Source organism: Sinocyclocheilus grahami, unplaced genomic scaffold, assembly GCF_001515645.1.
Source record: "Sinocyclocheilus grahami isolate Dianchi unplaced genomic scaffold, SAMN03320097.WGS_v1.1 scaffold421.1, whole genome shotgun sequence".
Taxonomy (NCBI): domain Eukaryota; kingdom Metazoa; phylum Chordata; class Actinopteri; order Cypriniformes; family Cyprinidae; genus Sinocyclocheilus; species Sinocyclocheilus grahami.
In genome coordinates this window covers 689,640-704,913 of record NW_015505600.1, presented here as the reverse complement: position 1 = coordinate 704,913, position 15,274 = coordinate 689,640, and the positions used below count along the sequence as shown (strand labels likewise).

The 15,274-nt window shown below is 34.8% G+C and overlaps 2 protein-coding genes across 2 annotated transcripts in view; one reads left to right on the top strand and one right to left on the bottom strand.

The window, feature by feature from the left end:
* Positions 1 to 3,990, top strand: part of LOC107551337 (prosaposin-like) — a gene marked incomplete at its 5' end in the record, with an annotated part of 10,161 nt that extends 6,171 nt beyond the window's left edge. The window contains 6 exons of the mRNA XM_016232912.1: positions 240 to 332; positions 830 to 1,007; positions 1,100 to 1,263; positions 2,876 to 2,956; positions 3,036 to 3,143; positions 3,269 to 3,990. Coding sequence (XP_016088398.1) covers positions 240 to 332; positions 830 to 1,007; positions 1,100 to 1,263; positions 2,876 to 2,956; positions 3,036 to 3,143; positions 3,269 to 3,304 — 660 coding nt within the window. The remainder of the gene's footprint in view (positions 1 to 239; positions 333 to 829; positions 1,008 to 1,099; positions 1,264 to 2,875; positions 2,957 to 3,035; positions 3,144 to 3,268) is intronic.
* Positions 3,991 to 4,637: 647 nt separating this feature from the next.
* LOC107551336 (ATP-binding cassette sub-family G member 2-like) overlaps positions 4,638 to 15,274 on the bottom strand; it is a 17,869-nt gene continuing 7,232 nt past the window's right edge. The window contains exons 4-15 of the mRNA XM_016232911.1: positions 14,226 to 14,343; positions 13,234 to 13,389; positions 12,680 to 12,853; positions 12,413 to 12,564; positions 12,002 to 12,177; positions 11,810 to 11,902; positions 11,099 to 11,274; positions 10,832 to 10,983; positions 6,257 to 6,346; positions 6,048 to 6,172; positions 5,563 to 5,717; positions 4,638 to 4,909 (exon numbers count right to left, since the gene is read on the bottom strand). Of these exons, the coding sequence (XP_016088397.1) occupies positions 4,811 to 4,909; positions 5,563 to 5,717; positions 6,048 to 6,172; positions 6,257 to 6,346; positions 10,832 to 10,983; positions 11,099 to 11,274; positions 11,810 to 11,902; positions 12,002 to 12,177; positions 12,413 to 12,564; positions 12,680 to 12,853; positions 13,234 to 13,389; positions 14,226 to 14,343 (1,666 nt within the window). The 3' untranslated portion in view covers positions 4,638 to 4,810. The remainder of the gene's footprint in view (positions 4,910 to 5,562; positions 5,718 to 6,047; positions 6,173 to 6,256; positions 6,347 to 10,831; positions 10,984 to 11,098; positions 11,275 to 11,809; positions 11,903 to 12,001; positions 12,178 to 12,412; positions 12,565 to 12,679; positions 12,854 to 13,233; positions 13,390 to 14,225; positions 14,344 to 15,274) is intronic.

The window sequence follows — 15,274 nt, the reverse complement described above, 5'->3', positions numbered from 1 at the left end:
GTTTGGTAGTTTAACACTTGAGCATTTAAAACGGCTTTGTGCAACACTTGGGTCACCGGTTCATTTAAGAGAAAATAAAGAAATGGAAATTTTTACTTTTAATTTACATTGTCAAAGCGGAGGATGAAAGTAATGACTCTAAAATGTAGTCAGCTGTAAATGGCATTCAAACTAAGCTTTAGTTAGGAAATTGCGTAAAAATGCATGTTTCCTTGATGCATGTGCTTCTGTTTGGATAGATTCTGGTGCAAGTACGTGACTCTCCTCAGTGTGCCATCTGTGAGTTTGTGATGAAGGAAATTGAGGACATGGTTCAGGATCACACATCTGAGGTAAGAAGCCACATGTACAATAATTGATTCTCCATTGATTGGCAGTAAAAACTGTAAGGACCAGTCTGGTCTCAATCTGTTGAAATGTGTGGATTTTCATCAACAATTAGATGTAAAGATTGACAAACATGGCAGCAGCTGGGACTGATGGAATAAGGCCTTCTCCATTCAGAGAAGAGAAAGTAGATAAATATGAAGGGATAATGCATGCATCCTGGTGTTTCCAGTCAGCAAATTAAAGCTTGCATTGGATTCTCTTTTCAGTTGTGATGCGATTCACTCGAACTCTAATATTCATCATTATTAGATAAAATAAGCCTTGCATCAGTGCAGAAACGGCTTCACATTATGAAATGCTTGAATTAAAAACAATACTCCACTGTATTTCAATATTAATAGTACTAACAGCACGCTCTGAGTTTTCTGGAGTACTTGATGTGAATTTGCACCTTTATACATTTCCTGTTAAAGGCTTGCTGACACTGTTTTTTTTTCAGGAAGAGATTGTGCAGGCTGTGGAGAAAGTCTGTGACATTTTACCCTCCACGCTCACAGCTCAGTGCAAGGACCTGATTGATACCTACGGCCAGGCCATCATTGAACTGCTTGTGCAGGAGGCCGATCCAAAAACCATCTGCTCTTTCCTTGCTCTCTGCAATGGGGTCAGCCATGTCTGTAAGTGCCGATAATACTTTAGTTTTCAGTATGTTCCATTTGTTCCTCTCTTTCTAGATGTGTGATGCATTTGTAATGCTTTATTCTTGCAGCTGTAATGGACAAGCAACGATTTGAGGCGGGTGGCTTCTGTGATGTGTGTAAGATGGCAGTGCATTATGTGGACGGGATCCTGGAGCAGAACGCCACTCAGGCCGAGATCGAGGAGGCTGTGCTAAAGGTCTGCGACTTCTTGCCTGATGCTGTCAGAGATGAGGTAGGTCACGCTTGCAGTAAACAGACACCCATTCTTCATGTTTTTAATGCATCCAACAACAGAACAAATACAATACAAGTATTAATTTCATTTAGATTGTCAGCAGACATTCTACTGTGCTGTTTCCAGCAACATGCAGCGTGACATTTGTATTTGCTAACACATTTGGGTCATTTAAATATGCATTCAGGAACAAAACATGCGTCAACCATCTTCCCATACTTGTAATGAGGCAAAATGTTTGGTTAAAGGGATAGTTCACCCAAAAATGAAAATTCTGTCATTTAATTAGTATTACTAATGAGAGGGCTCTCTGACCCTCCCATAGACGTCAAGGTAACTACCACGTTCAAGGTCTGGAAAAGTACCAAGATGATGACAAAGTAGTCCGTGTGACATCAGTGGTTCAACTGTAAAGATTTTCAGTTCACGACAAAGCGTGTTCATGACATGCCGTGAGCACGCGTCCACAAGTGACGCAGTCGAGACACAAATGTGGAATAAAATCGTTATAGTTTTCTTTGAGCAAAAAAAAGTATTCTCAGCGCTTTGTGGCTTTACAATAGAACCACTGATGTCACACGGACTACTTTGTCGATCATCTTGGTACTTTTCTGGACCTTGAACGTGGTAGTTACCTTGCTGTCTATGGGAGGGTCGGAGCCCTCAGATTTAATTAAAAATATCTTAAATTGTGTTCTGAAGATGAACGAAGGTCTTGTGGGTTTGGAACAACACGAGGGTAAGTAATCAATGACAGAATTTTCATTTTTGGGTGAACTAACCCTGTAAAGATATTTTTGATGGAATCTGTGAGCTCTCTGACCCTCCATAGACCGCAATGTAACTGACACGTTCAAGGCCCAGAAAGGTAGTAAGGACATCGTCAAAATAGTCCATGTGATATTAGTGGTTCAAACTTAATTTTATGAAGGTACAAGAATACTTTGTGTGCATAGAAAACCAAAATCATGACTTTATTCAACGATTTCTTCTCTTCTGGGTCAGTCTGCCGCCATTATCAAAAGTACCACGATGCATGTGTGTGGCGCTGCTGATGTAGAACGTAGTACTCATCGTGGTACTCATTAACAGCGTCTACGGTGACGTGGCGAAGAATTGTTGAATTAAAGTCTATTTTTGTTTTCTTTTGCGCGCAAGTGTTCTCATAGCTTCATAATTTCGGTTGAACCCCTGATGTCACATGGACTATTTTAATTGTGCTTTTAAATGCGTTTCTGGGCCTTGAACGTGGTGATTTTACGTTGCTCTCTATGGAGGGTCAAAGCTCTCCGGTTTCATCAAAAACATCTTAATTTGTGTTCCAAAGATGAACGAAGGTCTTATGAATTGAGGGTGCGTAATTAATGACCATTTTAATTTTTGGGTGGACTATCCCTTTAAATGTTTGCTAAATTGTGCAGCCCTATTTATATATTTACGTTGCAGAAAATATTTCCTTTTCCTCCCACATCGTGCATCCCTACATCAATCAATCTCAAGTTTACGGCTTGAATCCTAGAACTGGACTGAATCTGACCACTCCATACCTGTAGGAAATGTAGCCGTATAGGTGGAGTGTATCGGTCTAAGTGTGTTCTCCTTCCTGCAGTGTAACCAGCTCATTGAGCAGTATGAGCCTCTGCTGGTGCAGCTGCTGCTCCAGACGCTGGATCCTGACTTTGTCTGCATGGTAAGATCTACCCTTCACTCTCCAGCTCAAATCATGTGATCAAATGATGATCCCTGACTGAGTTTGTTGGTGTGTACAGAAGCTGGGAGCATGTCCTGAGGCAGTGCAGAGGCTGCTGGGATTGGAGCAGTGCAGCTGGGGACCATCATACTGGTGTAAGAATGTGGAGACCGCTTCTCGCTGTAACGTGAGTATTGTCTTTCTGGTGTTACAGAAGATGACTTCTTATTATTTATTTATTTTTGTCTAATGTTGCACTGCACATCAGAAACCGGCTGTGACTTAAATGTAGCTTCTGTGTTTGTGTTGTAGGCCTTGGACCACTGCAGGCGTCACGTGTGGAGCTAAAGAATGAGCAGAGCGTTCCACAATCTTCGGAAACTAAAGGGGAATTGCTGTAGAGCTGCTTTTCTGTTGTGAAATCAATATTTGGGTTTTCTTTAAAAAGTGACAACGGTCAGCTAATTTAACAGCCTTGTTTCAGGGGAAAGAAAGCTTTTACTGAAAGGACGTGTGTATTTTGAGGGGGTTGGGAATGGCAGGTGTAGTTATATGGGAAATACTTGCACTGAAACTGTTTTGTTTGGCGCTATTTTGGGGACTTGTTTTTAGAAGTAATATTCTTAGTTGTACAACATTGGTTTCTTTAAATATGCACAGAGCATGAGTTCATATGGAAATAGATTGTGCTTTTATCAGAAGAGGTGGTCGGTGACCCCTGAGAATGAAGATGAAATGCTTTGGATGCTCTAATACCCCTGCCTCCCTCTTTAACTGCAAATGCACCTGCAAGGCCAGTGATTTAAATCTTTGTTTTTAATGGGTGACACTTTTGGTCCTAATGGAAGTCAATTCTCTTTAACTGTCATTTTGTCTATTAATGATCTGAAGGGGGCAGTGATGTTGACATTCTTCATTTGTTCCCACTAACTGATGGCCGTCACTGATTGATCGGTCACTGCTACCTAAATGTCAGATTTTATCCTTGTGCTTCACACTGTTCAGACTGAGCCTTTTGTTTTTGTTTTTTTTAATTTAAAATAAAATCAACTTCAACCCCATTCTCCGTGGTTTCAGAAGTTTTTCAAACCCCTGTCAATTGATAAGCTCTGAAAGTTAAAATATAATTTGATGCGTTTATTATTATTTGTAGTGTATGAAACTTGAGCATAAAACTGTTTTTTGACCTTGTAATTTTCAATGTCTTTCTGGTGACGTAAACTGGACTTTTCTAATCAATTAGTTTGCTTAACCTGCCTCTTAAGTTGCAGTCTGTGAGACTGTCTAAATTCAGTAATTTCAACAGGAATCCTTAAGATCAGGGCCCGTAATCACAAAACATCAAAACTTATAACATGAACAACGATTTAGGAGAAAATCTTAAAAATAATGGGTGTGTCAAGCTTTGTGAATCATCGTATAAAACCCTTTTTTGCTCAGTAGGTCACTGTGAGAAGATCTGTTGCTAGTGCCATTTCATTGTGATTCCTGTTAACTCTGCATCATTCTCAGAGTTGTTGATCCTGTAATCACATCAATCTCCCTTCACTTTGAATGTTTTGCAATAATTCTTAAACTTAATTTTTTATTTGTAAGTGTATTGTAGTTGTTTGGCAATAAACTAAATGCAATCGTTTTAAGGTTTACATCTGTATTCAGTTTACAACTTTTATATAAAATGAAACCTTTACAAAATTTCAAACAATTGCATACTTTATGCCACAGGTAGTTTCAGAGGTAGCCGATTTGAAGTAACTGAGGTAGTGAGCTGTGGATTCTGTGTATGGCTGACACACTTCTCTGTACATATATGATTTCATGATGCAAAGGGTTCAAAATGAAAAACTCATTCCTTCACTTCCAGCGACTGATCCGACGCAGCTGCACATAAGTAAGCAGCAGACACACGCACATAATGCCTGTCAGAGCTACCTGGTTCTGCCAAAAGCCCCAAGTAATTACAAGAATGTCGAAATATTTTGAGAATAAAGAAAGTATTTTGAGAATAAAGTCAAAATTACAAGAATGTCGAAATATTTTGAGAACAAAGTCAAAATTACAAGAATAAAGTCAAAGTATTTTGAGAATAGTCAAAATTACAAGAATAAAGTCAAAGTATTTTGAGAATAAAGTCAAAATTACAAGAATAAAGTCAAAGTATTTTGAGAATAAAGTCAAAATTACAAGAATGTCGAAATATTTTGAGAATAAAGTCAAAATTACGAATTAAGGATTCATTTGTAACAATTAGGAGATTAAAGTTATAATATTTTGAGAGTACATTCTATAGCCTATTGCACATGCAAATGGGGAGCACCAGGAGAAAATTTTCCACTGTATTCTCAAAATATTACGACTTTAATCTCGTAATTTTAGATTTAGTTTTTTACTTTTTTGACGTGGCGCTAAAACGTCGTCGTAGTTTAGGCATCTGCAATCATGCTGTAAAATAATCAGAATTTTGGTAAGTAATATCATTTTGGTCCGTTTTCAAACATTACAAAAGTGAACCGGACCAATGAGAAAATGCAAGTGTTTTTAAAAAATTTTTTAGAACAAAGCAAACAATCTACATGTCTGTAAATCTTCTGTTCGGCTAAACTCACCATCATTACAACATAAGGCAGTGCGATGAGGATGTTAGCCATGGCGAAGGAGCCCACACTGGCGCTGATCAGGAAGGCCAAGCTCACCGCTGACAGACTGATCATACTCATGGTCACACAGTACAGGAAGAACGCCTCCACATCAGGCTTCAGGCCTGAGCCACAAATAGAGATGAAGCTCACTGAAACAGTGTAATGTAGGTACAGCAAAAACCCACAACAAAGGGCTGTAAATGGTTATTCATGTGATTTATGTGTCATTTGTAACACAATAACAGTGAGCAACTGCCACCATAATGGCACCCTCATTCACTATTCCTTACATTCCTCCACTAATAAAGTAACAGTGAATGAACACACTTCTCTTGCTTCATGCACCATCTTGGATCTTTTCAGTGCACTATGGGATTGTGTTTGTGGACAAGGATACGTACGATGCTTCCTAAAATGTCTTCCTGAAAGAAGAAGAGAGTGACTCTACTCACCCATCATGAAGTACGGGATGGCAGAAAAGATGAAGACGGGGAGGATGCGGTTTGGTATGAGGTCAGCAAACACTTTGGACAGGAAGTAGACAGAGGTGCGGTAGAAACCACTCGAGTTCTCATGGCTGCAGGTGAGAGGAACATGTGAAGGTGGTCTTTATCAAATAGGAACAGCAGGCTGGAAAGCTCGTGTTTGGAGGTCGACTCACATGAAGAGCACTCTCTCGCTGATGAAGAGCTCCACCGCAGACAGATTGCCAAACACCATGTTAATGACTAGGAAAAAGAAAGCTCCCGTTCTGAAGAGAAAAGAGGCAGCAAATATATATATATATATATATATATATATATAAATCAGTTGTTTTTTTTATAAAGTAAACAAAAAAGATAAAAATATATGTCAAAAAGAATATCTTTAATATAGTTATATAGTTAGCTTTAGAGGAACCTTTATTTGTTCATCATTCAGTCAAGAATGTCGAAATATTTTGAGAATAAAGTCAAAATTACAAGAATAAAGTCAAAGTATTTTGAGAATAAAGTCAAAATTACAAGAATAAAGTCAAAGTATTTTGAGAATAAAGTCAAAATTACAAGAATAAAGTCAAAGTATTTTGAGAATAAAGTCAAAATTACAAGAATAAAGTCAAAGTATTTTGAGAATAAAGTCAAAATTACAAGAATAAAGTCAAAGTATTTTGAGAATAAAGTCAAAATTACAAGAATAAAGTCAAAGTATTTTGAGAATAAAGTCAAAATTACAAGAATAAAGTCAAAGTATTTTGAGAATAAAGTCAAAATTACAAGAATAAAGTCAAAGTATTTTGAGAATAAAGTCAAAATTACAAGAATAAAGTCAAAGTATTTTGAGAATAAAGTCAAAATTACAAGAATAAAGTCAAAGTATTTTGAGAATAAAGTCAAAATTACAAGAATAAAGTCAAAGTATTTTGAGAATAAAGTCAAAATTACAAGAATAAAGTCAAAGTATTTTGAGAATAAAGTCAAAATTACAAGAATAAAGTCAAAGTATTTTGAGAATAAAGTCAAAATTACAAGAATAAAGTCAAAGTATTTTGAGAATAAAGTCAAAATTACAAGAATAAAGTCAAAGTATTTTGAGAATAAAGTCAAAATTACAAGAATAAAGTCAAAGTATTTTGAGAATAAAGTCAAAATTACAAGAATAAAGTCAAAGTATTTTGAGAATAAAGTCAAAATTACAAGAATAAAGTCAAAGTATTTTGAGAATAAAGTCAAAATTACAAGAATAAAGTCAAAGTATTTTGAGAATAAAGTCAAAATTACAAGAATAAAGTCAAAGTATTTTGAGAATAAAGTCAAAATTACAAGAATAAAGTCAAAGTATTTTGAGAATAAAGTCAAAATTACAAGAATAAAGTCAAAGTATTTTGAGAATAAAGTCAAAATTACAAGAATAAAGTCAAAGTATTTTGAGAATAAAGTCAAAATTACAAGAATAAAGTCAAAGTATTTTGAGAATAAAGTCAAAATTACAAGAATAAAGTCAAAGTATTTTGAGAATAAAGTCAAAATTACAAGAATAAAGTCAAAGTATTTTGAGAATAAAGTCAAAATTACAAGAATAAAGTCAAAGTATTTTGAGAATAAAGTCAAAATTACAAGAATAAAGTCAAAGTATTTTGAGAATAAAGTCAAAATTACAAGAATAAAGTCAAAGTATTTTGAGAATAAAGTCAAAATTACAAGAATAAAGTCAAAGTATTTTGAGAATAAAGTCAAAATTACAAGAATAAAGTCAAAGTATTTTGAGAATAAAGTCAAAATTACAAGAATAAAGTCAAAGTATTTTGAGAATAAAGTCAAAATTACAAGAATAAAGTCAAAGTATTTTGAGAATAAAGTCAAAATTACAAGAATAAAGTCAAAGTATTTTGAGAATAAAGTCAAAATTACAAGAATAAAGTCAAAGTATTTTGAGAATAAAGTCAAAATTACAAGAATAAAGTCAAAGTATTTTGAGAATAAAGTCAAAATTACAAGAATAAAGTCAAAGTATTTTGAGAATAAAGTCAAAATTACAAGAATAAAGTCAAAGTATTTTGAGAATAAAGTCAAAATTACAAGAATAAAGTCAAAGTATTTTGAGAATAAAGTCAAAATTACAAGAATAAAGTCAAAGTATTTTGAGAATAAAGTCAAAATTACAAGAATAAAGTCAAAGTATTTTGAGAATAAAGTCAAAATTACAAGAATAAAGTCAAAGTATTTTGAGAATAAAGTCAAAATTACAAGAATAAAGTCAAAGTATTTTGAGAATAAAGTCAAAATTACAAGAATAAAGTCAAAGTATTTTGAGAATAAAGTCAAAATTACAAGAATAAAGTCAAAGTATTTTGAGAATAAAGTCAAAATTACAAGAATAAAGTCAAAGTATTTTGAGAATAAAGTCAAAATTACAAGAATAAAGTCAAAGTATTTTGAGAATAAAGTCAAAATTACAAGAATAAAGTCAAAGTATTTTGAGAATAAAGTCAAAATTACAAGAATAAAGTCAAAGTATTTTGAGAATAAAGTCAAAATTACAAGAATAAAGTCAAAGTATTTTGAGAATAAAGTCAAAATTACAAGAATAAAGTCAAAGTATTTTGAGAATAAAGTCAAAATTACAAGAATAAAGTCAAAGTATTTTGAGAATAAAGTCAAAATTACAAGAATAAAGTCAAAGTATTTTGAGAATAAAGTCAAAATTACAAGAATAAAGTCAAAGTATTTTGAGAATAAAGTCAAAATTACAAGAATAAAGTCAAAGTATTTTGAGAATAAAGTCAAAATTACAAGAATAAAGTCAAAGTATTTTGAGAATAAAGTCAAAATTACAAGAATAAAGTCAAAGTATTTTGAGAATAAAGTCAAAATTACAAGAATAAAGTCAAAGTATTTTGAGAATAAAGTCAAAATTACAAGAATAAAGTCAAAGTATTTTGAGAATAAAGTCAAAATTACAAGAATAAAGTCAAAGTATTTTGAGAATAAAGTCAAAATTACAAGAATAAAGTCAAAGTATTTTGAGAATAAAGTCAAAATTACAAGAATAAAGTCAAAGTATTTTGAGAATAAAGCAAATATATATATATATATATATATATATATATATAAATCAGTTGTTTTTTTTATAAAGTAAACAAAAAAGATAAAAATATATGTCAAAAAGAATATCTTTAATATAGTTATATAGTTAGCTTTAGAGGAACCTTTATTTGTTCATCATTCAGTCAAGAATGTCGAAATATTTTGAGAATAAAGTCAAAATTACAAGAATAAAGTCAAAGTATTTTGAGAATAAAGTCAAAATTACAAGAATGTCTAAATATTTTTGTATATATCATAAATCATAAATAATATGATTTTATTGCATTGCGTTATGTTTTGCTTCCACAATAAAAACTACAGAGTTTGATCATAAAACCACAGAACTGATATGTATATGTATTTTTTGTAAGTAGCATGTTATACAGTGGTGTGAAAAAGTGTTGGCCCCCTTCCTGCTTTCTTTTTTTTTTTTTGCATGTTTGTCACACTTTAATGTTTCAGATCATAACATTTTTTTAAATATTAGTCAAAGATAACACAAGTGAACACAACATGCAGTCTGAAACATTAAAGTGTGACAAACATGCAAAAAAATTAGAAATCAGGAAGGGGGCCAACACTTTTTCACACCACTGTATATAATATTATAAAAATCTCACTGATTCACAAGGCAATCAGAATTTCAGCTACTTTTGGGCCATATAAATATTAGCAACTATATCAAATTTAATATTTTAGTTTGAGCCTCCACCTAGAGTATAAGATCCTATATCATACTATATGAGCCATAAAAGCCTGATGTATCAAATTATATATCAAAATATATGATGAAAATTACATGTGCAAACATATACATACATACATATATATTTAGATTTTTTTAAAATATTTTGTATATTATAGCTTTTTAATTTTTCTGACCTCATTTTCCATTCACATTCCTTGAAGGGATAGTTCATCCAAAAATGAAAATTCTGTCATTTATAACTCACCCCTCGTTCCAAACCCGTAAGACCTCCGTTCATCTTCGGAACACAAATTAAGATATTTTTGATAAATTCAGAGATCTCTGACTCTCTCATAGATAGCAAGGATTCTTACACGATCAAGGCTCAGAAACGTAGCAAGGAGATTGGTAAAATAATCCAAGTGACATCAGGGGTTCAACCGTAATTTTACGAAGCTACGAGAATACTTTTTGTGCGGAAAAAATAATAATAATGACTTTGTTCAACAATTCGTCTCCTCCGCGTCACCGTAGCGCCCTTTTGGAGAAAATCAAACTGAACGTAAACTGCGTATGCTGTTCTGTGCCAGCAGCGGGACACGAAAAAAAAAAATCTATTTTTTTTTCTTTTTCGCACAAAAAGTGTTCTCGTATAGCTTCGTAAAATTACGGTTGAACCTCTGATGTCACATGGATTATTTTACCAATCTCCTTGCTATGTTTCTGAGCCTTGATCGTGTAAGAATCCTTGCTATCTATGAGAGAGTCAGAGATCTCTGAATTTATCAAAAATATCTTAATTTGTGTTCCGAAGATGAACGGAGGTCTTACAGGTTTGGAACGACATGAGGCTGAGTAATTAAAGACAGAATTTTCCTTTTTGGGTGAATTAACCCTTTAATTTCCACACTATGAATTTAAAATGAAACTTGTGGCAGAAAGGTAATTTAGGACCCAATGAAATATGTAAGCAGGTGCTCACCTGTTCTGAAGAGCCTCTGGTAAAGTGTGTGGGATCTGGTAGTAGATCAGTCCCACTAAAATACCAAAGAAAATGTTGAGGAACAGTTGGGCATAAGACGTCTGAGGATTCCTCAAGATGTGTCTTACGGTGCGGCCACTCACCAGCATGAGCTGCAACATGGACATACCCTCATCACCCATGCACAGAGGTCATCTATTGATGTTATTCCTGCTTACCTATCTAATGAGCCAACGTTAGCTTAATTAAACCATTGCTTCTACATACCTGGTAATAGAAAGGTGTGGCGTACCCAACCCTGTCATCTTTAGTGACCTCAGGGTCAAGCCCATCTGAAATCTGAGTGAGTCTGTCTTTTACATTGAGGAAATGAGGGGACTTTCTGTAAATTACCGCCAGAGGGTTTTCATTCTCCACCATCTCATCGCTGTTGCTACACATCTCTACAAACACACAAACACAGATGGTTAACAAGAGAAGTCCAAAAACGCAGTTACCAAAATTAAAAAAAAGAAAAGAAATTGGTAAAGTACCAACAGCATGACTCCAAATGATGTATTGCAACAATACATTCTGCCTCCACTACTGCTTATTGGGAAATTGTTCTCTTTAATATATTTATTATGTAGCATAATTCATATTTTTTATGTTTTTGAAAGAAGTCTCACCAAGGCCACATTTATTTGACCAAAAACACTAAATTATTCCAGTCTTCAGTGTCACATGATCCTTCAGAAATCATTCTAATATGCTGATTTGCTGCTCAAGAAACATTTCTTATTATTATCACTAGTATTGAAAACAGTTGTGTTGCTTAAAACCTTTTTTTTTTTCTTTGATAAATTGAAAATTCCAAATCATTTTATTTGAAAGAGAAATCTTTTGTAGCATTAGACATGTCTTTACTGTCACATCAATTGACTGTGTCCTTGCTGAAAAAAAGTATTAATTTCATTCAAATAATAAAACATTCAGCACCTGATTTATTGTTGTGTATTTGAGGAAGGACGGTTCCGTTTGTGACGTCCAGGAAGAAGTCTGCCGGGTTGTTGAATGGCTCACACTTGTAACCTACGACACACGGGCACAGGGTTGAGAATCACAGTACACATGCATTGATTTAGCAGATCACTGCTGATCTTCATTTGAACGAAGTATGTCTGTCAGTACCCAACTCCTCAAAGTAGGTAATGGCTTTGTTGGCGGCCCCTGCGTAGATGATTTCTCCTTTATTCATGAGTGTGAGGTGGTCAAACTGGCTGAAGATGGAGTAGCGTGGCTGGTGAATGGAGAAGATGACAGTCTTACCCTTTTTGGAGAGCCTGAGTAACAAAAGTGTAAGAATCCTTGCTATCTATGAGAGAGTCAGAGATCTCTGAATTTATCAAAAATATCTTAATTTGTGTTCCGAAGATGAACGGAGGTCTTACAGGTTTGGAACGACATGAGGCTGAGTAATTAAAGACAGAATTTTCCTTTTTGGGTGAATTAACCCTTTAATTTCCACACTATGAATTTAAAATGAAACTTGTGGCAGAAAGGTAATTTAGGACCCAATGAAATATGTAAGCAGGTGCTCACCTGTTCTGAAGAGCCTCTGGTAAAGTGTGTGGGATCTGGTAGTAGATCAGTCCCACTAAAATACCAAAGAAAATGTTGAGGAACAGTTGGGCATAAGACGTCTGAGGATTCCTCAAGATGTGTCTTACGGTGCGGCCACTCACCAGCATGAGCTGCAACATGGACATACCCTCATCACCCATGCACAGAGGTCATCTATTGATGTTATTCCTGCTTACCTATCTAATGAGTCAACGTTAGCTTAATTAAACCATTGCTTCTACATACCTGGTAATAGAAAGGTGTGGCGTACCCAACCCTGTCATCTTTAGTGACCTCAGGGTCAAGCCCATCTGAAATCTGAGTGAGTCTGTCTTTTACATTGAGGAAATGAGGGGACTTTCTGTAAATTACCGCCAGAGGGTTTTCATTCTCCACCATCTCATCGTTGTTGCTACACATCTCTACAAACACACAAACACAGATGGTTAACAAGAGTAGTCCAAAAACGCAGTTACCAAAATTAAAAAAAGAAAAGAAATTGGTAAAGTACCAACAGCATGACTCCAAATGATGTATTGCAACAATACATTCTGCCTCCACTACTGCTTATTGGGAAATTGTTCTCTTTAATATATTTATTATGTAGCATAATTCATATTTTTTATGTTTTTGAAAGAAGTCTCACCAAGGCCACATTTATTTGACCAAAAACACTAAATTATTCCAGTCTTCAGTGTCACATGATCCTTCAGAAATCATTCAACACACACACACTGTGAGGATGTTTTGTTCATACCAACACAACAAATCATTTTCAGCATTCCTCTTCAGTGCATTACCTTAGTATCTGCGCAATCTTTCAGGCCAAGCTCCTGGATGACGGAGTCGACCCTCATCTGTTTGTCAGCTGAGGAATACTCTTTGCGTGACAAGCGGAGATTGGCAGAGAATGCCAAGTTCTCTCTTACGGTCAGAGTACCCATCAGAATGTCATTCTGGAAGGTGAAAGAAAAGAAATAATGCATGATTTCATCATATTAATTTTCAATCATCTACAAACCCAATTCCAAAAAAGTTGGGACACTGTACAAATTGTGAGTAAAAAAGGAATTAAATAATTTACAAATCTCATAAACTTATATTTTATTCACAATAGAATATAGATAACATATCAAATGTTGAAAGTGAGAGCAATTCTTATTCGATCACTACTATGTAAGATAAAACAATACATACTACTATTCAAAAATGTGGGGTCAGTAAGATTGTTTTTGTTTAAAGAAATTATTTATACTAATTGTATTCAGCAAGGATGTATTAAATTGATCAAAAGTGACAGTAAAGACAAAGTAAAGATTATTTCAAATAAATGCTGAACTTTGCATTCATCACAGTATGTTCAAAAAATAAAGCAACACTGTTTTCAACAATGATAATAATCAGAAATGTTTAACGAGCAGCAAATCAGAATATTAGAATGATTTTTGAAGGATCATGTGGCACTGAAGACTGGAGTAATGATTCTGAAAATGTATTAATCACAGGAATAAATTACATTTTAAAATATATTCAATAAGAAAACAGTTATTTGAAATTGTAATAATATTTCACAATATTATTATTTTTGCTGTATTTTTGATTGAATAAATGCAGCCTTATAGAAAATAAAGTCTACATAATGTTATAATATAACTCTATTCTATATAAAGAGTATATAATATTTATAGAGCATAAAACATAAAAAAAATCTTACCAAAGCTTTGTACAGTAGTAGTATACATTTTTTGTAATATGTCTTTTGTAAAGGACAAAGAGAGTGTTGTTCCCCCACCTGAACTACATAGGCAGAGCAGAGTCTGAGGTCAGAGGTCACAATGGTGTTGTCAACTAGAACCTGGCCTGATTTTAAGCCCTTAGGATCTTTCCGTCCTGCAATGACATCCAGAAGCCTGAAGACAGACACACTGTAATTAATGCCAATATATTGTAAATGCAAATAACTACTTAATTAAAAAGTAGGTTATTCCCACAAAAAAAAAAAACACCCCACCAAAAAAAAAAATTCCGTCATGAGTTATTCAGCTTTATGTTGTTTAAAATCAGAATAACATTTTTCTGCCGTTCTGCGGAATACAAAAGGAGATATTTTGAAGAATGATGGGCACCAAACAACTTTGGGCCCCATTGACTTCCACTGTAGTCAATCAGTAACATGAGGGATAGGGTTAGGTAAATGATGAAAGAATTACATTTTTGCCTGAACTATCCAAATAATAGATGACAGAAAGTGCATGAAATACAATGATATAGATAAAGTATCAAACATCTGGAGATGTTCCTCACTGCAGAGCACAATATCCAGGGGGCCTGGTTAGATCCAGATCCAACTCCTCCCACCTTAAATATACCTAAACCTACACGTCTCCACCCCCTGATCCCTAAACCCACCCATCTCCACCCCTAAACCTACTCATCTCCACCCCTAAATCCACCCATCTCCACCCCCTAACCTAACCCTAACCCATCTCCAACCGTAAACCAATCATCTCCACCCCTAAACCTACCCATCACCACCACTAAACCCACCCATCTCCACCCCTAAACCCACCAATCTCCACCCCTAAACCTACCCATCATCTAACCATCTCCACCCCTAAACCCACCCATCTCCTCCCCTAAACCCACCCATCTCCACCCCTAAACCCACCAATCTCCACCCCTAAACCTACCCATCATCTAACCATCTCCACCCCTAAACCCACCCATCTCCTCCCCTAAACCCACCCATCTCCACCCCTAAACCCACCAATCTCCACCCCTAAACCTACGCATCATCTAACCATCTCCACCCCTAAACCTACCCATCACCTAACCATCTCC